General features: G+C 33.9%; 1 protein-coding gene across 1 annotated transcript in view; it reads right to left on the bottom strand.

The window, feature by feature from the left end:
• Window positions 1-26,267, bottom strand: part of LOC125617014 — a 58,216-nt gene that overhangs the window by 24,459 nt on the left and 7,490 nt on the right. The window contains exon 2 of the mRNA XM_048803859.1: window positions 26,103-26,267. Within this exon, the coding sequence (XP_048659816.1) occupies window positions 26,103-26,267 (165 nt within the window). The remainder of the gene's footprint in view (window positions 1-26,102) is intronic.

The raw sequence follows: 26,267 nt of genomic DNA, 5'->3' as shown, positions 1-26,267 counted from the left end.
GACAGTCATTATTAAATTCTTGTAGTTCTGGTATTGGAATTTTACATTAATCTCCAAGAAGTCTTACAGAATTAACAATTTGGGTTCCATTCTTCAACTTTTTATTTATGCCTCCAACAAGAAAAGGAGCAATCCACATGTTGGTTAAGCCTGAGATCAACACCTAGAATGTTGGAAAAGATATGCTCTTGACAGGCTATGCACTAAGTGGGTTATTAAAACAGTTCTATTAAAGGAAATAAAGATCATTTCATTCTCCAATCTGACATAAAACATCCTAACTTGAGTTGATTTGCCCCATTTGTTTCAGTTGTCTTCATATTTTATATAATCTATTATATTCTATTGGGGACAAAAATAGATCAATATCACTCCACTATCAAACTCTTTAATGACCTTCCCTAAATAAAAACCATATTCCTCCCTTCATACATCTTTGTATTCTTTAAACAAATTCTCTAAAACTATTTTTAAAAGCACCATGAAATAAAGCACAAAACCATAATAAGGAAAATAAGACTACAATGACTTCAGATCCACAGAAATATTTCTTGAAAATGTTTTACATTTTACCTCAGTACTAATTCAGTCAAGAATCATTAATGGATACTAAACTACAGGATGAAGTTTCCTCTGATGAGGAAAAGAGTATTTACTTAGTACAAACTACAAAGGGAGAAAAGTAAGTGGAAAACCTAATGGTCACCACCTTAGCAAAGAAATCAAAGTTAATATTAACAATAACAGGACAAAACGCTAGTGTGCCTCCTGACAGACACACTATGATGGTCCTGACGAAAATGTGTAACATGAATCTAACCTTAGACAACACCAACTGAGGATCACTATGCAAAATAATTGTTCTATTATCTTTAAAAATATCTATACCACCAAAGACAAAGAGTGAGTCTCCACATTAAAGGAGACACTACAGTCCTGGTAAAACAAAATACAACGTGGGAAGCTGACTCATCTCATACTAAATGTTACAGGGGATATTACTGGACAGTTGGGGAAATATAAAAAGGACTGCTGGATAATGACACTGAATTAATATTAGATTCCCGAATTTGAGAATTGCAGTATAGTAAACAAACACCTTTTCTTTTACAAAAAGTTTTTTAAATATTTAATGTAAAAAGTTTTTAAGCAGTTTGCATTCAGATTTGTTGATGTCAGAATTGTAAAATATCCATTTCAATACATACTTCACAACTTATATACATAACATAGACATTAAGAAATCAAAAGTCTTAAGGAACTACAAAATGAAATGAAAGATTTCATCAACTAATCCTTAATTTAAAAGGTTTCAATTAAATCTTTAAATGAAATATATATGCAAAAATCCTATTATCAGTTAGAAACTATATGTACCAGAATCTCATCAAAATGGAAGCTTCAAAAATCTGGAGATTTTTGTTTTTCTAACATCAGAAGACGAGCAGCGAGCAGTCCAGAAACTGATAAGGCCACCCAACATGATCAAGCATTCAAGCTCATCAGTCTTCCCACTCCAGTATCCTTCTGTGTGATATTCATCAGTACGTCTGTCACTATGTGGTCCTCCTTCAGCACCCTACATAAATTCTAGGTAGGATGCACGGAAGGACAAGGAACAAAAGGTGTTTACCAAATGAACCTGCCTTCTTTAACAGCTCTTGCCTAAACACTTCCACTTAAAGCCTAGCTACCTGAGCAGAACAAAGTTTCATGGCATGCACAGCTGCAGAGGAGGTTGGGAAATGAATTTTCAACTAGGCAAAAAAACTGCCTTGAAAATGAAATCAGGGCTCAGTTAACTTAAAAAGACAGGGAAAAAAAATGTATACTGGAAAGGCATTAGCAGTGTCTACCATGCCATCAAAGAAATTCACTTCCATAAAAATCTTATTAGAGTTAAGATAACCAAGATTATTAAATAATACATAATAAAACACACAAGCAAAATCATATAAAATGCCAAAAAGTATCATAACAGTGGAATGGAAAAATCAAATTTGTGCTGGGATATAGCCTGGTTGGTTGATTGACTAGTATGCCAAGGCCTTAGTTTCAATCCCTAGCACCAACAATTTTAAAAAAAGAAAAGAAAATTAACAGAGTTGAAAGATGAGAAAAATAAAATTCCATGTAAATCTATCAACTTCTCTACTTTCATCTAAATAACTAACAATGGGATCATGAAAGTATCAGGCAATATCCAACGTTACAAATTAAAGACATATAAAAATATTCCAGAAATTCTTTTTATCTAATTCAGTGTCTTAGTTCAGTGAATATAACATATTTAAGGAATTGTACAAGCCTGCTTGCAATCTTACCACTACCAGCAATTCGAACCACATTTTTTTTAAGCAATGTAATATTTTCATTAACTGCGAATTATTCAATCATGGATCTGGGAAAGATTACTGAATATCTCAAGGAAATGATTCATTTGTACAAATGTTGATGGCTATTATTTATAAGGCTGGAAAAATAGAAACGACATAAAAGTTCTTCCACTAAGGAACCAAGTTTTAAAATCTGAATCTGTATAATTAACTGATAAGTTTTTTAATAATATGGATTCCAAGAACCCCTCCAAAATTTTTGATTCCAGGAGATAAGTAGCTTCATATGATTTTGATGCAGATGGACCTAAAAATGGTTTACATTAAGCAAGAGGTAGATTTTTAAGTGATGAATCTAACCTTGTGAAAGCATCAGGCAATACCAACTTAGGAACACAGCAAAATGATTGTTCTCTTATCTTTAAAAATAAGTAATTTCATCTATACTTTATGTAGAAACTTATCTCTACACAATCAATTAAGCTAAAATGGTAGAATAAAAATAGTATATAAACACATTCATGACTAAAATGTAGACACAGATGTAAAGCCAGAAAAGACTCCCAATTCTTCTACACCATTGCTACTTTTTACTTTCTTATAATAAAGACATATTTCCTGCAGCACTAAAGATGGACATTGATCAATGGCATGCCAGGGGATAGCATACAAAAGCAGACATGAAATGTAACTGCATGATTGGGACTACCCTCTTGAACTTCTGCAACTTTAAGAAGATCGTTAGATAAGTCAGTACCCTGGAAAAATGAGACAGATGTAGATAAGTCACTCAGCCAACCAGCAAATTTATGAACATGCTATAGTATTTCACTATGAACTGAGTTTTGAGGTAGTCTGTTATAGCAATCGTTAGCTGATAGAGCACAGTAAAAATTCTGATTATTTTCTGTAGAGAAGCAAAGTCTTTGAAATTTTGTTATAGTTTTTTGGTGTTTTATCTTTACCTATAAGGTCAAGCAGAAAACTAGGAAAAAAATTCAAGTGTATCTCTAGCTTGGTTTATGTTTTCAAAAACTTTGAAACTAAAACAATGAAAAGGTTGGGGAAGCAGAGAAGTCTGTGTGGAACAGACAAAAAATAAAAAAAAAATACTCTGAGCTAAATTGGCAAGAAATGGGAAAGAGAACAAGAGATGAGCAATGAGAAAAATTCTGTTATTAGCATCTTCTGCTGCGTTTTTCCTGTCTTTTAAAACCTGTGTCTTCATTTCCTAAAATTATGGTGTTTCTGTTGTTGTTGCTGCTGCAGCTACTGTTTCTGTCTTTCAAAGACTTTACCTTCCCATTTACCAAAATTCTAGTCTTTCAAATATCCAGATTCTTACCTAGAAACATACTTCATATGGATTATCCCCTTTAACAAGCAATTTCAGATCCACAGTGAAACCAATCCAATACACTCACATCTTTAGAGATCCTTTACTGTGCTCAGAAGTCCTCCTTGAACAGATTTCTTATCTACTAAAGCAGGAGGAGGTAGGTTCAACCTATTCCCACGTTTGGACTGAGAAGGGCAAGATATAATGTCTATAGGGAGTTCATTCAGTCACTTGCAAATGCCACAAAAATCAATAAGCAAACAAGTCAAGACTACTTAATGGCCTTCAGATCCCTTCCTCAATGTTACTTTTACTATACAATGACATCCTTAACTTCCTACTAAGTGCAAAAGACAGTTTATGGACTCCAAGGATAAGGAAACAGGCATTTCAATATAAATTAAGAATCAGAAGGTTTTACAGAAATTCTTTTCTTCCCCAGTTGATCCTACCTAAGTTGAATCTTTTTAAAATCTGTTTCAGTAAAAAATACCAAATATTTAACATTGGAATAACTTTTTAAGGATGCATGAAGTGGATTACTGGCTTAATTCAAGGAAAAGAAACAGGCATTTATTACACTCTGTAGTTCAGGACTGTTTTAAAGGCTTCCAGTATATAATCTCATATCACTCATAACCTCATGCACGCGCATGCGTGTGACACACACATATCCTCCAGGAAGTTACTCACATTTTAGAGCTATAGAGACTTCAAGAGATTAGTAAATGCAGAGACAGGAAAGAAACTAGGTCTTTCAAATTTCATAGCCCCATATCCTTCCCTATTTTCTTGACTCTATGATCAAAGATTCAGTGAAAAATGAAAACTACGTACAAAAATCCACTGATCTGTTGACATAAAGCACTTAGACAATGTACAAAAAAAAAAAAAAAAACTGAAGCACTACAGTCTACAAAGCAGGAAGAAAAAGATTTCTCTCTTTGAGGGGAAATAAAGGGCAACTCTTAGAAAGACCTCAAAAAAATGTTTTTAAATTTTCTAAGAATAAAGAAAAAAAACTCAACTTGATAGAAAATTCCAAGGCATTCTTAAACTTCAGAATTGTGTACATTAAAGCACTGATAGGTACTAACTGGCAGGCATTTCTAAGTTACCTATCAATGAGAGGACTAATTCATTTTATTGACTTTAAAGTGAGCAACCAATCATTGTAGCTGAGCTTGGTGGCTCATGCCTGGGATCCCAGAGGCTCAGGAGGCTGAAGCAAGAGAATTAAAAGTCTGAGGCCAGTCCCAGTAACTTAGTGAGACCCTAAGAAATAGAAAGGATCACGACACTAAATTGCTTTAATTCATGTTTCCTTACCATCACAAAAAATTTATAAAATTCACTGACAGAAAATTTCAAGTACACACCGTGTCCTCTGTAATGGCAAAGAGAAATTTCCCTTCTACTCTGAAGATTTGCTAGTATAAACTGATAAAAACAAGCTAAATTAGGAAAAAAGGCAAACCAATTAATTAACTAGCAAAAGAGGAAAATTTTGTCAGGCACTTGAGGCAGAGGATCATAAGATGAAGGAAAGCCTCAGCAATTTAGCAAGACCCTCAGCAACTTAGCAAGACCCTGTCTCAAACAATAAAAAGGGCTGGGAATGTAGCTCAGTGTAAGGCACCCCTGAGAAATTTGCAGTATGGGGGAAAAACCACAGGTGGGTGATCACCCACCTAGCCCAACATGATTTAGAACCTTACATGCACCCCTTTATACAATAAGGGGAAAGAATGAGGATGTCAGGTGAATTAGTAAATGGTTATTAGGGGAAATCAATGGGCTTGGAGAACACACTATGACCTGAAACAAACTCTGGGCCCCAGAACAAGGAATTATAAATGATTCTCTATGGGACTGAAATAGAGGACACTGGGGTATGACAAAAGTCAGTCCAGGCATGATGACAGACTTCAGTCTTCTCCAGTATGAGTTTAAGTCTTTTCTGGTTAAAATGACAATATGAAGACTGGGGCAATTCTCCTCTTCTGGCAGATCCCGTCAAGTAGATAAGATTTGAAGAAAGCCTCTCCCCACATCAAGAAAAAGAGAAAAAAGATCAGAGGGACCTGGATTCTGAGGCAGGTTCTAAAGGCTTCTCAGCATGTAAAAGTACATGTCTTTGGTGTTTTGTCTTTCTGAGCCACAACACCTTCATTTTTTAAGTCCAAATCTGCCTCTAACCTTCTATAAGCAAAATGTTAACAATAACGATAACAATAATAATAATACAATAAATAAGAAACCAATAATTTCCTGAAGCTTGCTTTTTTTCCCTAATCTGTAATTTTAATCTTTTATTTCTCTTCACACGTAACATTCTATAACTTCTATGAGGAATTTCTCCATATTATAATTCTTTTCATAGCTTACTGGGCCCTCCTCAAATATTAAGGGTCTGCATGCCAGAGTCTCTACTTCCATCTCTTATTTTGTACTTCTTTTTCCCAGTTTTCTTCTTTTCTCTAACTTTAATGGGGGGTCTACAAAATATCACTCTCCTCTCTAACACAAGGGTCTTTGCACATTGAGGTGCCCTCTACTAAGGTTACAGGTTTTCTTGGAACTTAATCACAAATTATAATACTATAATACAGTATGGTTATCGACCATGATAGTAAGTCCAAAGAAGAAAAGGATTATTTCATTTACAACTCTACTCCTAGTATGTAGTGCAGTACTTGGCACATGGCAGGTTCAATCAACATTAACTGAATAAATTAACATAGCAAAGTTTACAGAGGTAAACTCAACTAAGTCAGATCACAGGGCTTGCGCTCATCCACAGAAAAGAGGCACCAATTATTGGGTGAGAATAAGAAGCATACATACATCAGGACAACTAATAAGCTAATTTCCTTACTCTTCTGGATTCAAGAATAATACATAAGTTGGGTCCACTTACTAAGGAAACTTTCTATATTTTCCTACTTTCTATATTTTCCTAAATTCTACAATCTAGAATTTCAGATGGTTTAATTTGCTAATTCTGGTACTAGTGATCCTACTTGAAGGTGAATACACAGTATTGTAGAAATTTCCTACAGCAAATGTTAATAAGGCAAACTGAGGAGCAATAAAAAATTTAGAGCATTTATTTGAGCAAGAATCAATTCCTGATTAAGAGAGGGAACACAAGGAGGAGGCTTTTCTGGAGAGACACAGAAATAAAACAAAGAAAATATTTGATAGGTTATAATTATAAAGTTGCCTTATTTAGCCTATCCTTCTGGGAAATCCCTAGTTATATCAGTTTGTTAGAAGCTTCTGATTAACTTACCTTAAACTTTGTTTTTCTTGAACATAGGCATTTATAAGAAACAGATTAAGTTAAGCTTCACTTATGTTTGCAAATTAAGTAAGGTTTCAGTCATATATGAGGCCTAACAAGTTTTGCCTGCTCAGAGATTCTTTAAGCCTGGAGTCCATTTTAATGTATTTTAACACAAATAATTGACATCATAATCCCATGAATAGTTCAGGCATGCCATATTTTCTGCTGTCACAGGGAGAAGATTTTCTCAACCTTTTTGAATTAATAGCACTTTAGCATTAAAAATAGTCACATACCTCTGTGGGTACATAAATCTGAAGGTATACTTTCTTATTCTTTACCCTTTCTGTTTAGGCTTAGAATTGCCAGAAAGTTTAAATTCCAGAAGTCTCTCTGTATGTTTTCATGGAATGCTACAGCTATAAACAATATTGGATTCAAGTAATCCAAAAGTAAAAAAAATTAAAACACCTAAGAAAATAAATGTGATAATTTACAGCAAATTGCTAATAAAGAAAAATGGACATAAATGCTCCTGAAAAAAAATGTTGGTTTGCATTCTCCCCCACCCAAGAGCTCTTACCACTATCTGTCAGGAACCCTATATCCACCTCTGCAATATGTCCATGACCCTCATTGAATTCCTCAGATAAAAGAAATGAATCATAAAAACTCTAAATGCAATTCTCTACCCCAAAATATTATTATACAGCAAGTATAACCTAAGCTCATACATAATAAAATACATTTTGGAGCAAAATCAGAACCCCAAACAAAGAAACATTGTTTCTATGGGAACATGCAATTTTTATTCCAAAAACTCAACCAGCAAAATCTTTTGGAACAGTCTGATTTTAAATTAGAGCACCTATAGTCTCCAAAATATGTAGGTAAACAAATATTTTTGTGAATAGAATTATATTTTGGAACTACCACATCTGCACCTTAAATAAAATGTTAGCTTCTTCTTGATGGTAACAGATTCCTAATACAGCTGTTTTATCCAATTAAGTGTTTTATGTATCTCTAGTGTCTATACTTAAAATCTCATAATTAATTTGCAGTCCAAAAAGAAACTTTCTTATACTGATGAACCAAACATGCTTTACTAGAACTTTCAAATTAAAATGCTATGATTCCTAGCATCTGTATATGTCACAAACTATTTCTTAGAGAAAATACAATTTTGGGTCATGAATTAAATACCACATACTATTAGAAACACCATTCTTCTAGATATAATTCTAGATTTAATAAAGCAAAGCTCTACACCACTGTATTTTCCAGTGCTTTTATGCACTATTGGCAGGAATGTCCCAGCCTATCGCATCTTAGCAAACTTCTCCCCCATCCAATGGGTTACAATACAACCTCCCTACCAAAAATGAAATCTCAAGACTTAGCACTTCGGGATGTCCCTCTAATATGTTCTTTCTTTTATTCTCCAGAGTTCTATTCATGCATTAGTAGGCAGTCACCTGTTAGTAGTTAATATTTCTTTATATTAAGCTGTCCTGTTCTAAAGTTTTGGAGTTTTTTTATTTTTATTTTTTGAGTTTGTCCTGATTGGACTCTAACTGATAGAACTTCCTTAAAAGTAATTTTTGTATTTTAACAATATTAAAGATGCAATACTATACTTAAGAAAATAAACCTTAAAAACAATTAGGAAGGTAAAATGTAACCACATATGCTGAGCTTTATCCTAGAATATCATTTACTGAGCACATGAAGAGCACATAAAGCATTGGCAATTTGAGTAAGAAAAAATTGATTATTAAATCACTGGCCACTGATGACTGAACACAATGTGCTGACCCTTTCCCTACAGGTTGGGGTGGGGTTGAAAGTTCTAACTCTCTAAGCACTAAGTTTTTCTGGCAAACAGCCCCCATCCAGAAGCTATGGAGCCTTTCTTCTCCTTATTCTCCCAGGAGTCATTCATTCGCAAATAAAACATGGTAACTTCTAAGGGCTTTAGGAGTTCTATGCCAGGAACCAGGTAAAAGACTAGATTTTTTTTTTTTTTTAATTAGACCACATCCAGCCACATAAAGTTATATGTAGTTAATGGAAGGCACCAAATCCTTATTCTTACACCTTTCTTAGTTTGGAAAGATCCCTTCAGTCTGCCTATGGACCTTCCAACAGCAACTATTACCTCCTCCAGGATACCTCTTCAGTTCTTTGGTTTTTTAATCCCACCTATAATATTTCACTTAAACTTCTAATTATTATGCACATTTTGGGTTCACATTACCACTAAACTATAAGCTTTTTGAGTATTGTTTATTTCTCAAACTGTTTAAAATAAAGAAAAAATGTCAGTGAATGCATGAACATGATACTGACCAACTAAAAACCTAATGATAATGTACAAAAGGCAACTGAGAGCCTGAACCTATAGTTAGTGTGACGGTATAACATTAAATTTATATGGAATATACAAACTTGACAGTAATAAACATATATGATTAAGAAAATATAAAAATTCTCAAAAGATGGAACTTGCAAAGTAAAAAGCAGAAAACTAGACTAAATCTTAGAAAATTCACACAATTAAGGAGGAACAAATAAGTCAAACCCACAAAGTCAAGAATTGTTAGTTTTCTTTCACATGTGGAAGCTAGAGAGAAAAAAAAGCGGGGGGAGAAGGTTTGGGATGGAGGGATCTCATGAAAATAGAAGGGAGACCAGTAGAATAGAAAAAGGGACCAAAAGAAGGGAGGAAGGGGGGTACAGGCAAAGAAACAAGCCTTATTACATTGTTATATTGTTTCATGAACAACTGTGTAACAAAAACTTCTACAGTTATGTATAATTACTATGAATAGTTTAAAAGAAGCAGAAATATACACATTAATAACCAAATTCCACCATGCTGGAGAACTCATATGTAACTGGTTTAAATATGTCTACTTTCAGTTACAGTTTAAATGTATGTACTTAAAGAGAAGAAGCTGACCGATTTCTTGCCCAAAAACTAGGCCTTATTGACAACAGCTCACCACCTCTCAACTTTGTGTTTATAATAAGTTTTCTTTTTCTTTTTCTTTTTCTTTTTTTTTTTTTTTCCTGTAGTGGGGATTGAACTCAGGGACTTCAAGTTCTAAAAAACTGGCAGTATGCCTTCAAAGGTTTAAAACCTTCAACACAACAAAGTAGAACAACCTTCCAGAAGATAGCAATAATTACAACCCAATTACTACTCCAGTATAATCACACTGTCTCTTGATGTCTGCAAAGTTATCCTCTGCACAGCAGGACCTGGCTCTCCTGATTCACAGCCATTCAGATATGTCCACAAAGTAAGGAACTCACTAATTCTAATAAATACTTATTTGGCACTAACTTGAAAGTAAGCTATAACATTAGCTCTTATTTACAGCAAGTATATCCCACTTGATACTAAATCCCAGAACCCATTTGGCACAAGGCTCTGCTTGAGACACACTATGAGAACTATAGACATACTGAGCTACAGGGAAAACGATAAAAGGAAAAGTTTCAAACTATGATCAAAACTTAGGGGTACATCTCTGATGCTTTTCCAACAAAAAAGTCAAGAACACAACTCTAAGATAATAGTTATCAACAGAGTATCAGGGTCACAGATGTAGTACGGATGATAAAATCAATAAAATTTACTCCCAAAACTTTAATAACATAGTACAAGAGTATTCTGAGACACATATATTCATTTCCTTAACTAAAGTCATAAATGCTGAATCATCTTCTGTCAAATTAAGATTAACATTATTATTTTGAATTTTTCTACTTTTTTTGCTTCAGTTACCTCTAATTTATTAGTTGGTGTTTGGCTTTACTGCCTAATAAACTGAACATAGTAAATTTATGCCTACTTTGTTTTTAGGCAAGTTCCAGTAAAACTATAATAAAAAATTTTACTTCAAGAGAAACAATACCCGGAGACAATTTTTCCTTTGAAATGGTTCCACCTCAAGGATAAAAATTACTATAATCAGGTGGAGTGTTAATAGAAGAGAAACTGTTCAATTAAATCGCTGGTTCTCTAGGAGGGAGAAATAAATTTGGACACCTACTCAAACAATACACAAAAATCATCCAAGTAGACTAATTAAAAAATAAAAAAAGAAAATGAGCAAAAGATCAGGATAATAAATGAGAATATCTTTCTGATTCAGACATGGAAGTTCCAACAATGAAGAGAACGAGTAACATATAAGACTAAATTGAAACTAAGAACTCCTTAAGAAAGGTGCAGTGCCAAGTAAGAAGTTCCAACAATCTGAAGCTAAAGCAGGAGGCTCACTTGAGCCCAGGAGTTGGAGGCCAGCACAGGAAACATAAGAAGACTCTAAATAAAAAAAATTAAAATAAATAGTTTTAAGAACTAAAGAACATCATAAAGAGACAAAAATGCATCCAGAAATAGGAAAATATATTTGCTAAACATAAATAAAAGTAGTGCTATGGTTTGGATAAGTGTCCCCAAATGTCCCTGTGTTAAATGATTAGTCCCCAGCCCATGGTGCTACTGGGAAGTTATAGAACCTTTAGGAGGTGGAGCCTAAGAGGAGGAAGTTAAATTACTAGGGATGTGCCTTTCAAAAGGAATATTGAGACTCCAACCCTTTTCCCTTTTTTTTTTTTTTTTTTTTTTTGGCTTCCCGGCTTCCAAGAGGTAAGCTGCTTCCTTCACAATGTGCTCTGCCATGAAGGCCCAAAAGCAACAGAGCCAGGTATCCATGGTATGAGACCTCCAAAATTAAACCCTTCTTCTTTTATTAACTTTATTATCTCAGGTATTTTGTTATAATAAAAGAAAACTAATCCAAGTAGTATCTAAACTACAAAGAACCTCTTCAAATCAGAAATAAAAAGGTAAATAACCCAAAAGGGGGAAGAAAAATGAACTAGAGAAATAAATGTGAATTTCACAGAAAAGAATCACAATAGTCTTCAAACACAAAAAGCTAATCAAATAGTTTATCAACAGTAGAATGGTTAAGATGGAGTACATATAAAAGTGTAAATGAACTATCACACGAAAAGTTTTAACAAAATATTAGTAATGCAGGAACAAAGGAAAACTTCAACCTAATAAAAGGCATCTTTAAAAACAAAAAAAATGTGGCCAGGCACGGTGGTGCACCCGGAAATCCCAATAGCTCAGGAGGTTGAGGCAGGAGGATTACAAGTCCAAAATCAGCCTCAGCAACGAGAGAGGCCATAAACAACTTAGTGAGAACCTGTTAAAAAATAAAAAACAGGGCTGGGGATGTGGCTCAGTGATTAAGCTCTCCTGGATTCAAAGCTGGTACAAACAAACAAAAAAAAAAAAAAAAAAGGAGGGGGGGTGTCTAAGAGCAAACTTATTAGAAAATGACTGAATGTTTTCCATAGAAAATCAGGAATAGAACAAGGACATATATTTTTACCATGTTCACACTGGAGGGAGGAAGAAAAAGAAAAAGGAAAAAAAAGGAAATGAAGAAAGGTTATAAATTAAGTAAGAAAACAAAAGAGAGAAAGAAAACGAGGAAGAGGAAAGGAAGAAAAGGCACCAAGGTTATAAACAAGAAACTATAAGAATAAGTCAGCTGAGTTACACGTCACAAAACGAAGCCTAATAAACCAAAATCAACTATATTCTACGTATCAGAAAAGAACAATTGGATTTAAAACTAAACAAAAAAGCCAAAAATGAACTCCAACATGCAGAAACCTGTAAACTATATTAAGAAATTAAAGAAAACCTAAATAAATGGAGCAATATAGCATGTTCTTGGATTAAAAGACTACAATATTGTTAAGGCATCTATCCACTCAAAACTGACTTAGCTATTAAACACAGTCACACTCAAAAATCCCGGCTGCCTCTTTGTCCCACCAAAGTACTTCAGAATTTTATATAGAAATGCAAAAGACTAAGAACAGTCAAAACAATTTTTTTAATAAGATCAAAATTGAAGAACTTCACTTACCAATTCCAAGACCCATTTCAAAACCACAGTCATCAAGACAGTATGGTATAACATAAGGATAGAAAAGAACAAACTGCAAAAACAGACCTACTCATACATGGTCAGTTCATCTTTCATAAAGATATCAATGTAATTCAATCATGAAAGGGCCATCTTTTCAGAAGGTGCTGGAATGACTGAATGTACATATAAAATAAATAAACTTTGATTCTTATACCTCAGAATACACACAAAAATAAATTCCAAATGGATCACAGATTTAAATATAAAAGCTATAACTTCTAGAAGGAAAAAAAAGGTTCAAAAAAGCTAAGTTAATGTATTAATCATAATGGAGATAAAATGGTAAACTAAACATCAGTATTTAAATATTTCTAATGGAGGCCAGGTGTGGTGGTGCTCACCTATAATCTCAGGGACTCAGGAAGGCAGCCTCAGCAATTAAGCAAAAACACTGCCTCCAAATAAAAACTAAAAAGGTCTAGGGATGCAGCTTAGTGGTAAAGTGCCCCTGGTCACAATCCCAGTACTGTAAAAATAAATGAATAACCAGGTAAATATTTTTAACTCAAAGAAACTAGTAATAAAATCAAGAAAGGACACACATTGGGAGAAAATATTTGCAAATTGCATATACTTGACAAAAGATCCAAAAAATATATAAAGAATTCCTAAAACCCAGTAGCAAGAAAATATACTACCCAATTAAGAAATTGGCAAATGAGCAAGGCATGGTAATACAGGCCTGTAATCCTAATGACTGAGGCAGGAGGATCACAAGTTCAAGACCAGCCTAAGCAATTTAGCAAAACTCTAAGCAATTTAGCAAAACCCTGCCTAAAAATAAAAAATAGACAAAAAGGGATAGTGGGGATGTGGTTCAGTGGTTAAGCACACCTGGGTTCAATCCCTAGTACCCCCCAAAAAAAGAAAATTGTAAAGAAATTGGCAAATGATCTGAATATGTTTAAAAGAATACATAATAGTCAAAGAGTAAAAAACAAGTGTGCTCTAGTACCTTTGCAAATGTACCCCAGATGGCCTCCTACTCCTCTTCCTCCCCTACCAAAGAAGATCCTCCTTAGAAGCCCAAGGTAGAAGGAACAGCACCAAGAAAGAAGACAAGGTTGGAGGGGGTGGGGGTTGGGAGTGTCCCTGAAGCAGGTAACCCTCCTCCCCTTGGCTATTATTAAACTCAGAGAACTCTGTCTACTGTTCCAGTTGTGGAAAGAATGAAGCACATATCACATAGCCCGGAATGTGTAGGAGGCCATTTACTTTCACCCCAAAACTACAGATACTTAAGTTTACCCAAACCATCCCCAAGAAGGTCAAGAACAACACAACAGCAACACCAAATCCCACCTATGTTCACAGGGTCTATGGACCTAACTCACAGTAGGACTTGAGAGGGCTGCTCTAAGCTGGCATTCCCAGACACCTGGGCCCCCTACCCACCTTATACCACAAACCTTCAGAGCTGACCCAGGCCAGATCCTGTGCTGCTTTCACCTCCCTAGCCGCAGCTCTCTATGTGCTCAAGGGCAATGATGCCCTCCCTTTGATGCCACCCAGAAAAGAGAAATACTATCAGTTTTGTGGTTTCCTTAGTGGCTTCAAGTGCTGCCCCACTGGGGGAAAAGCCTGGAAGTCAGTTCTGGGAATCTGTGTGTTGCGAAGCAGCCCACTGATCCTAGGTGGTCTGTGCAGAGCTGTTTCTTCACTCCAAAGACTGAGAATTTTTAAATCTGAGATGGTGGACTGGCTTCTAGTTTCCTTTCCAGCCTCTTCCTCAGCCCTACCATGCTGCAAAGCCTTTCTCCAAGGCCTCATGGAACGACTTCTGGGCTCTGAGACACCCAGGCCTACCTCAGAGGCCTCAGAGGAAGGAAAAAACACCAGACCCCTGGTCCAAACTTGTTTGTGCAGCTCCACTTCAAGCAAATGAGACATCTGATTTAGCCTGTATTCTGTATTCTGACAGGAGTTCAGACATATAAACTTTTAGAAATGTACATGTACAACTGGTTCTCATATTAGTGTTACCATAGCAGAGGTTCCAGCCACTAATGGTACATTTTCCTGACCCTCTGTCCACACCTCTCCCCCACACATCTATCCTGTTTCAGTGAGTGCCTAGTTTTCACTTTTGCAGTTCCTATTCTTCAGCAATGACCCTTTTTATCAGGTGTTAGTTTTTTGAAAAATAAACTGAAGAAAAAATTCTGTAATTTTAAGAACATTAGCACCTGGTTTTTACCTTTAGCAAAATCTTTAATATTTTTACCAGTTTCAGAATATGTAACTTTATTTTTACATATCTTTAAGAACATAAAACTGGGTAACATATGAGAAGCAAAAAGTTTCCAAAAAATAGTCACTAAACACATGAAAAGACAAATAAAACCATTAGTCATTAAGGGAATACAAATATTATGTTCACTAAATGGCTAAAGTATAATAGAGGGACAACACAAGTTTTGACCAAAAAAAAGTAGACCATCTAGAATTCTCATATACTATTAATGACAATGTGTAATGATACAATCGCCTTGCATGTAACTTAGCAATATCTTAGAACAATTCTACTCCTATGATTTGCCCAAGAAAAATGTAAATATATGTACTCAAAAACCTGTTTAGCTGGGCACAGTGGTGCACAGCAGTAATTCCAGTGGCTGTGGGGGGAGAGGGGGTGCTGAGGTAGGAGGATCAAAGCCAAAAGTTCAAAGCCAGCCTCAGCAAAAGCCAGGCGTTAAGCAACTTAATGAGACTCTATCTCTAAATAAAATACAAAATGGGGCTGTGGATGTGGCTCAGTAGTTGAATGCTCCTGAGTTCAATCCCCAATACACACACACAAAAAAAAACTGTTTACAAATGTATATGTAAAACAAATAAACAAAAATCCACATACGTACATGTAACAATATTATATGAGAGTAAAAAGCTAGAAACAACCCAGAAGTTCATTGATAAGTATATGTATATACAGATGTGGGAATATTCATAAAATATGACTCAGCACCAACAACAAAAAAAGATATTGGGGCTAAGAATATAGCTCAGTTAGCAGAGTACTTGCCTTGCAGGCATAAGGCCATGGGTTCAATCCCAACACCACAAAAAAAAAAAAAAAAAAAAAAACCTATTGATTCATGAAATGAATCATAGCTGAATCTCAAAACTATTTTAATGAGTAAATTAATCCAGATACAAAAAACAAAAGGAAGAAAGAAATCGTGCGCAACTCCAAGTATGTGAAAACCTACAATGGCCTAAACTAACCTATCCAATGTCATAGCTTAGCATAGCCTACATTAAATGTGCTCAGAACATTTACATTAGGCTACAAGGGCAAGACCATCTAACATAAAGTCTGTGTTATAATAAAATACTGATTATCTCATGCAATATATTGAATACATGTATCAAAAAACAAACAAAAAAAACCCACTATCAACACAATACACAGTGAAGTACTACTTAGTGGTCAGTTGCTGACTGGGAGCTGTGGCCCACTGCTAATGCCCAGAATTTTAAAAGAATCCTTACAGCATATTCCTACCCTGGAAAAAAAGATTCCAAATCAGAATTCAAAGTACAGTTTCTACTGAATCCATATCACTTTCACACTGAAAATCAGGGACTGTCTGCATTGTGTAATTCAACCCTAAAGTCCCCTGCAGTCAATTTACTTACACAAGTGCTAAAGGCAACTTCATCTTTAAGAATAAGAATGAATTTCAAACAGTGTTCCTCAAACTTTAAATGCTGAAGAATCATCTGAAATTCTTATTAAGAATGCTATAGTCCAAGCTGGGAACAGTGACACACACCCCTATAGAATCCCAGTCATGGGAAGCTGAGGGAGGAAGATAGGACGTTCCATGACAGCCTGAGCAACTTAGCAAAGTCCTAAGGGTCTCAAAATAAAAAGGGTTAGGGATGTAGTTCAGTGCTAAACTGCCTCTAGGTTCAATTCCCAATATAAAAAATAATAACAATAATAATGATAAAGAATGCTACAGTCCAACTCTCAAAGTCTTGAAACAATAGATCTGAGATGAAGCGCAGAAGAAATATAAACTTTTAGCAAGCACTACAGACAATGAAGATAGTCCACAAAAACCACACACTGAAAGAAATTCTCATATAAACCTATATTAACAAGATAAAAGAAAACACTGCTGCACATTTAAAATATTTAGCAACTTTCAAAGGACCCAAACACCAAACATAAAGCAGAGTATGCATAAAAGTGGAGTTAATTACGGGGAAAAGAGAAAAAAAAAAACTAAAAAATCATCTATTATTATATAAAACAAGAAATCATGAAGGAGAATATTCTTGGAAATTAAAACAACTCTGCCAAAATAATAAAAAGGTTTATCACTTTTTAAATTCAATTTCCACAAATTCAACTTTTACAGGAGCTACTTTGCCCATATTTACATGTGACATTCGTAAACTGGCTTTCACAAGCCACATCACACAAATCAATGATTATATAATTAGGAAAAAGGCAGGCCAGTGCTGGGCTGCAGGTCACTGCTTATGGCAAGTCTATGGCATTGGAGAACACTGTACTACCCTTACTCAGGACAGAAATCCTTATCAGGACAGAAAGCCTGGGGAAGAAAATAAGGGAGGAACAATGATAATCTTAAAAAAATAAATAAATAAATTTAAAAAAAAGAGTACCTTGCCTGTCCTTACAGTACCCAGGAAAACAGAGAAATGGCTAGCAAACCAGCTATCTCCCCTCCATCAAAAGGTGTCCAGAGTGAAAGCTGTCACAAGGGTCATCAGGATCCAAAGAACAGAACATGCAAGCATCAAAATGTAAAATACTACAATATCTTTTAGTTCTTTAGGAACAGAATTCACTTTATAAGTTGGTACAACTTACACATGTAAACTTTTTAGAAGTACACTAGGTACAAAAGTAGTGAACTATCCTTTAAATTTGTAATAGCATGATAGCCATTATCAACACATCTAATCAAAATTCATTAATGGTTGTTAGGTAATGAAAGACAAATGAAATTATAGGTACAAAAACTGGAAATCTCACGATCTATTCATGAGATCTCTTACGAAAAAAATTCATAATTATCTCTGAAAAAAAAAGTACTGTAAAACTTTAGCAAGGTGGTTAAATCTATTTGTATATGCCAATAAAACAAATTTTTTAAAGCATCACGTAAATGGTTATCAGAAATTATCAACTCTCTAGGACAAATGATGTATAAGAATCTTTTAAGTAAACATATAAACCATGTAAGAGATATTAAAGAAAAAATAAACAAAAGTAGAAGTGTACCCATTCATGGACAGAAAGACTTAACAGCATAATGATGTTAATGATTCCAAACTGATACAGAGAAACCAGTAAAATCAAACCAGAACGAAACAATATTTTTCAGAGAACTTGGTAAGATTATTTTAAAATTTCAAATGAAAAGTAAAGTGCCATGGCAACTGTGAAGAAGAGGAATAAAGAAATTACATTTCAAGTATTAGTGATTACTATGAAGCAGTAACAATGAAAGCCAGTTGATATTCACAGAATGAGTGATAACAGTCTAGAATTTTAAAAAAATAAATAAAGAAGAAGAAAGAAAAAAAAAAAAACCAGCAGGCTGGTATTCATAAAATTAACAATGGCACAGAAAGCCCAGAAAAGAAGAAGTATTTTATGTGAAAATTTGTGTAAGATGAAGAAGACATGTCAATTTAGTAAGCAAGAGCATTAATTTTTCAATGCAGGAAAATTAACAAAAAGAAATTTTTTTTCATGATATATGTATAGTAAAAATCAAATTGCATCCCTACCTCACACCATATACAAATTCAAGTACAAACAAAATAAAGGCCTAAAATGTTACAAATATAATTTTGTTAGTAGGAAATAAGGAAGTATACCTTCTAGATTTTGTGATGGGAAACTTTTAAAGGTGAAGTTAAAACATCTAGAATGAAAAATATAGACCTTTAGAAATTGATCTACATACAATAACTAAGAAATCAAAGGGAGAATGAAAATAGGATTCAAAATGATGACAATCTCAATGAAAGTAGAGGGATGATAGCCAGATATGGTAGCATGCCAGTTAAAACGAGCTGCTGGGGAGGCACTAAAGCAGGAGGATTGCAAGTTGGAAGCCAGCCTCAGCAAATTAGGAAGACCCTATCTCAAAATGAAATAAAAAGGCTAGGTATATAACTCAGTGACAGAATGCTTGCCTAATATGTTCAAAGCCCTAGATTCTAATCCCTATAGATAAAAAAAGAAAAGAAAGAGATGGAGAAATGGAATGAAGAAACAAAACAGTTACATAGAGGTTAACATCAAAGTCCTATGGAGGTGGAAAAGATAATCCTAAAGGAAGTTAGCCAATCCTAAAAAAACAAATGCCAATGTTTTCTCTGATATAAGGAGGCTGACTCATAGTGGGGTAGGGAGGGGGAGCATGGGAGGAATAGATGAATTCTAGATAGGGAAGAGGGTTGAGAGGGAATGGGAGGGGGCAGAGGATTAGAAAGGGCAGTGGAATATGATGGACATCATTATCCAAAGTACATACATGAAGACTCAAATTGGGTGTCAACATACTTTATATATATAAAAAGATATATGAAAAATTGTGGTATATATGTGTAATAAGAATTGTAATGCAAAAAAAACAACAAAGTACATGTATAAAGGCATGAATTGGTGTGAACATACTCTATATACAAAGATATGAAAAACTGTAGTCTATGTGTGTAATAAGAATTGTAATACATTCCGCTGTCATATATTTAAAAAAATAAAAATAAAATCAATAAAACTAAAAAAAAAACAAAGTCCTAGCTTTTGTTTTTAGTGGGTTCATGTGTCTTTATTAAAAATAAGCAACCTAATAAATAAATTCATTTTGAAAACCTATTTGCATGAACAACTGTATATTACACAATTGTTACAGTTAACACAATTCTGTATAATTCTGAATCAACTAAAAATGAATATTATAATATGAAAAAGTATCTGACCACATACAGTGGAAACATATAGAACTGGAATTACACATATAATACTCTGGGTGGACCATCAAACCAAATGCTATACCTAGCCCATGGAGCAAAAATGGAAAGAATAAAATCATAAAAATCTAAAGCAAGGAAGAAAGATAAAGGGTGTCCAAAATTCAAATAATGCAGTTTTAGAAGAGAAAAAGAAACAGGGTAGAAGTAATATTTAAATATACATATAGCTTTTTCCTAAAAGTATACCAAAACTCTTAAGTTAAAATTTCTATATAGAATTACTGAAAAATACACATAGCAACATATGCTGGTGAAATTTTTAAACTCTAAAACCAAAGAGGAAATTTTACAAACCTACAGAGTTCATTTATCTACAAAACAAGAAAAGCCAACTGACCTCAAACCATCAAACAGTATTGAAAATACAAGCTAAAAAAAAAAAAAAAAAAAAGAATTGTAGAATTGTCAAAGTATCTTATTTATACAAACAAGCTAGTTACCAATAATGTATCTGTAACAATTAAGAAAATTCATCACAGAACTACAACTCCATATCGGTCCAACAAAAGCAGTAGTATGGTAGAAAAACATGCTCAAATGTCCTATCTGACTGGGCGCAGGGAAAGTAGTTATTAATTTTTATGCTCATAAAAAGTATTTAACATTTAAAAGGCAGAAATAAAGAAAGAATGTAAAAGGATTGGTAGAGGTGGTAATATGAAAACTTGACCAATCCATCAAAACTGAAAGGAGAAGTAAGGCTATAAAAAATGAAAATCACATGACAACTAAAGCTTAAATTTATCTTATATCACATATGTGAATGGCTAAATTCTAAAAGACAAAAACACAATTTTGGGTTAGATGCATTAGAAATACAGTGAGAAATAAATGGATCACATTAAAAGTAGAGATGTCAAGATTTCTTTTGTCAAGATCTCATATTAAAAGATCAAGAAAAAAATGTGAAATATTCAAATAACACTGTGTTTACTTCATACATAAATATTCAGAATTGGAACTTTCAGAAAATGCATGGCCTTTCCATATGTTCATTAGAAGCACATGTAGTTGGTCATAAGAAAATGTTAATAAATTTCTACAACTATTACAAACCAGATTCTCCAAACCCAGTAAAGCAAAAATGAAAATCAACAACAAAATGAGTACTTCAAAAACTCCATCTTGAAAATTAAACCAAAAAGAAAATTTAAATCACCTTATAAAGAAAGAAAGAAAAAGTAAAATCCAAACAAGTTAGATGAAAATTTGCAGCCCAAAAGGCTTTTCAATATTATATAATGATAAACTCATTAAATGCTGAGTCCAAGCTCTAATGAAAGAAACAATAAACAACAAAAACAAAAGGGTGAGATAAGACAAAAACAAAAATTAATGTTATAAAACAAAACAACTGATAAACCAAACAAAAGACTGGATTTTGGAAAGGCTAATAAAATAGAACAGCACCTGGCAAACATTATTGAGACCAAAACAGACAATAATAAAAAAGGATATAGCTCTACATATACATGGTTTTATTTAGAAGAAAACTACAGACCAATAAACATGGAAATATAAATGAAAAATTCCTAGCTAGATTTTCTGAAACTATAAAACATTTTTTAAAATCTTACTCTGAAAGAGATAAGAAATCTTAAAGATAATAAAACAAAATCTGGAAAGCTTATCTAAAATTTGCTCTAAATAAGCTCAGCCCTGAAGATTCATCAAATACCCAAAGTAACAAATGCTTTAGTTTAGCCATAACATTAACCAATTTTAACTAGTTCAACCGAGTCCTACACTAAATAATCCCCAGAGCATAGAAAACAAAAGCTTTCTAATAAGATTCTTTATCCTAAGAGCCTATATGAAACAGAGTAAATCTTATAACCAATCTCATTAAAGAACACACACACAAAGTTACAGGACAGATTTGAGTATATTAAGTTTGGAAATACATTAAAACAATAAGGCATAAAGACCAAACTGAGTTTTATCAGAAACTAAAGGATAGTTGAAGCAATATAGAGTCAAGCAAGGGCTTGTGACTCTAATGTCCCTGAGTTTCAGTACTATGGCTCAAATGTTACTTTAATTCTCTAAACTCCACTACAACAAGGAGTGTCACTTCATAGATTAATGGAAAGATTAAATAAAACATTTCCAAGATTCTTCGCACAGTGCCTTTCAATTATTACACAATAAATATTCATACATGTTAATCTAGAATTATAGTTTTATTGACATAAAATATAACATCATTCCTAGAAGGGGAAAAAAAAGGCATTTGATAGAGTCCACATCTAAATCTGATTTCAAAATGTTCAGAAAACATGGGCATAGAGTGTAAGGAAATATCCATATTGTGATTAAATAATATATAACAGAACTAATATTAACCCTAGTAGTATCGTATAATCTTAGCTAAACCATAAAAATAAAATAAATAAAAAATATGAATAAGGGCTGGGGTTGTAGCTCAGTGGTAGAGAGCTTGCCTTGCACACATGAGGCCCTGGGTTGGATCCTCAGCACCACATAAAACTAAATAAATAAAAATAAAGATATTGTGTCCATCTACAACTAGAAAAATATTTTTAAAATATGAATAATGACAAGAAGAGATCAAGATGACATACTGAAAAAAATTTTAAATTTATTAGAACTGATAAGAATTAATTAGGGACAGTTATGTGTTAGTAATATAAAGAAAATCAAAATTAGGGAAAAAAGGGAAGGCATAAGAAAGAAATATGCAAATATGCAACTGAAACTTTGTACCTTTCTTTAGTTATATTAGTAACAATATAACCAGTTATTTCACAGAGGTTATCTCTTTTCTGTAACATTGAGGAACTATTAAATGTTGAATGATAAATATACTGTATACCTTGATAACCTTTGATGATAATCTAAAATACATGTCCCTTTAACTAAGAAACTCACTGTCTATACTATTTTTCAAGTTTTAACACTGAATTTGACTAATCTGCAACATCCTTCCCACCTAACTCCCACTATTCACATAGTCAGTGAAAGCTGATTGTATAGATCCCAAAGATACCTTGCTTCCACACTTTACAATTTATCCTCCCTATACAGAATAAACGCTTGTATAAGTCTAGTAACCCCCAGATCTAAAGTAGTTGCTCATGTCTAATCATACTAACTTTAAGGCATTAAAAGGAGATTTAAAGGTATTTAATGATTTCACCAAAGTCATAGAAAGGTGATTCAGACTAACCCACATCCTGTCTTCACTTCCCCTGCCTATTTTTCTATCATGAATGCAATTTCAAGTTTTCCTTGTTTCTCAATATTTAAATCTCTGAGGAAAGTACTATACTTGCATTCCTTTTAGAACCCATTAACACATTACTTCACTGATCAAATATTTGCTGAGTCCTACTATGTGCAAAATACAATTCTAAGCCCTACAGTGACACAATATAGGCAAGTTATCTATAGGAATTTTATATTTTATTCAACTCAGAAGGATGCTGTCTGTAAAGTTACCCCACCCACTTCATCTATAAGTTATCATGGTTCCTGGGAGGAAACTTCCTATTGCTGCTCTGAAGAATCTTCATTTGGAATTTGAATATATGTTTCACATTTCTGATCCTACCCTTGGGTAAATGCCAAGCACAACAACTAAAGATACATATCAAAGACCAAAGTTAACAAAGGATTTAACTGTACTTGATTCTGCTGCCAACTTCACTTCACCTGTAACATCTAAACCTCAGAAAAGCAGCCCTCTGCAGTGTTACTACATCTCCTAGTTCCCTGACTTATCCAAACATCAGCAATCAAGCAAAGAACACAGGAAGGGGAAAAGAAAGCCCTTTGTCTTTTCATGTTACACAGTGACAAGCTACTATTTAGATAAATAAAAGACCTAAGAAAGTTTTTGGGTAGTGCTGCTTTTTAAAAACATTATTAATCTAACATACTTCCGCAGTAAAAGAAAAAAAAAATCTTGAAAATGTGGGAAACCGTTCCAACTACCATAATGCAACTATTTCCTTAAAATTTACAAGCACATCAGCATACACATGATTTTAAGGAAAACAGAAAACTAAAATTTGGCTATGCAACATACCCTAGACACCTCTCCTTTTACTGATAATTCATAAAGTCTCTAAGTGAAAATAAAGTTTCACTTTTGTTTCTTCTAAAGTATGAATTCACTTCCTAGTTACTGGCTTTAAGTTTACTTCCTAGTTCTTAGCTTGATATATTTAAATCTGTTAACTTACTTGAGGTAGGTGGTTTCAAATATTTATAATCATATAAATATTTTTAAATATTTATACAAGTAACAAAGTAATAGTGTATTGACATGAAAAACAAATACATGTCTTCAGAAACCTCATGGAGTGTAACAATATTATGTTGATCTAAAAAATTTCCTCAGTATAAACAAAATGATCTAAAACACATATACACATATATAACATATTAAAAAATAACATCACTATTTTTTAAAAAAATAGTAAAAAATATCATCATCAAACTGATAATATTTTGAATTAACGACTACTCCTTTTGTTTAAGGAGGATGGGCTCATTAAACTAGGAACTTGGACATGATAATCAAGATTATTTTATTTGTTCTAATTAGTTACACATGACAGCAGAATGCATTTTGAATCACTGTACACAAATGGAGCACTATTTTTCACTTCTCTGGTTGTACATGCTGCAGAGTCACACCGTTCATGTAATCATACTTGATTGTACAATTTTATGCATGCACCTCTGGCAAGGAAGTCAGTGTTAATTGGCTTTGCTAAAGAAGATATTTAGTCAAAATCAATTTTAAAAATCTCAAAACTTCTTGCCATTGTTCAAGCTTAAGATATATGAAAAATATGAGCCACTTTTCCCATTTTGAAACTAACAAGTCTTAATATTCAACACTGAAGACTATTATAAACAAAATGATACAAAGTCTATTAGCTATTGCTTACTATTCATATAACCACAGGATCTTCCCCTAAGTCTTAACTCATCTCACATACACAACATCAAAAACTAAATATTAAGGTTTTCAAAACAGAATATGATTAGCAGGTAAACTGTTTTAAACTCCCATCATCATATCTTGAATTATTTCACTGTAATAAATTGCAGTCTACAATAATCTTCTCCATTCACCAGTAACATAAATTAACATGAGTCTCAAAAACAATGTTCCCAAAGTGCCAAAAATAACAATGTACTATCCTTGCTTTCCAAAATTCTTGACCATCTTCAATTACCTCTATAGTATCATAAAATTCTAAAAACAATCTCAATGCAAAAATTTAGCAAGCTGTGAGTGTATAAATAGTCCACTTAAGCACAATAGTTCTTGTAAAGTCAAGCACAGGTAAAATACGAACTACTGCATGCCAAAACTACAAAAGGGTGGGGCATTCATTACTCAGGCAGATAAACCAAACAGCTTCAGTCATTCACAGTAAACCTAATTATCCCCATAATTCCAAAACTACTAAGCCAATGTTTCCCGATTGTCCAAAACGGTTTCACACGAATGGGAAATAAATCAAGTCATGGACAACTACTCTTCGGGATATGGTGCAAGCCATGATAGTGCAGTTAAGATTCTGAAAGCAAAATCTAAAATAGCAGGATGAGCTCATGATTCACTATAAGATCTGATGCATCAATAAACTTTTTTTTTTTTAATTCTCGCATAAATGAGTGACCATTTGAATCTGTGACTGATGCAAGTGTAAAGGGTGAACGACAGAACAAGGTCAAACTTAGGGGACAAAAGATTCCTGAATAACATAGCCAGAAAGGTTTCCTTTCTTAAGGGACAGTTTCAAGAACATTCAAGAAAAGAAAAAGAAAACCACCCAAAACCTCTACTTGTACATTGAGAGTTCACCTGATCAGTCAACGTACCTGCCCAAAAAGGGCAAGCAATTCAATTTTAGTGATCTTTTTTGCAGAATAGCAGGCCTGGAATCCTACCACCTTCGAAATATAAACTGTGCTCAAAAGGGATGACAACTGGTATTCTCAGAAAGAAAGAAAAAGAGAGGAGTAGGGAAGAATAAAGTTTAATTAAGAAGCCGTGCGGAGCACTGTAGGAATGTGAGGGTCACTCTCAATACCTGGCACCGTCTGTTACGGGAAAACAATCGGCAGAAGGAAGTGGATTGAAACCCGCAAACTACACCCCTCTTCCACACGCAGCTTGGCACTGACTGAGCGCTAGGCCCCCAAAGCGACGGGTTGGAGTGGTGAGTGGCGGAGGAGGAAGCCCGGGGCAGCCGAGG

Source organism: Marmota marmota, unplaced genomic scaffold (genome assembly GCF_001458135.2).
Source record: "Marmota marmota marmota unplaced genomic scaffold, marMar, whole genome shotgun sequence".
Classification (NCBI taxonomy): Eukaryota; Metazoa; Chordata; class Mammalia; order Rodentia; family Sciuridae; genus Marmota; species Marmota marmota.
The sequence above is the reverse complement of the archived record's forward strand: the minus strand, read 5'-3'. Positions and strand labels throughout refer to the sequence as shown.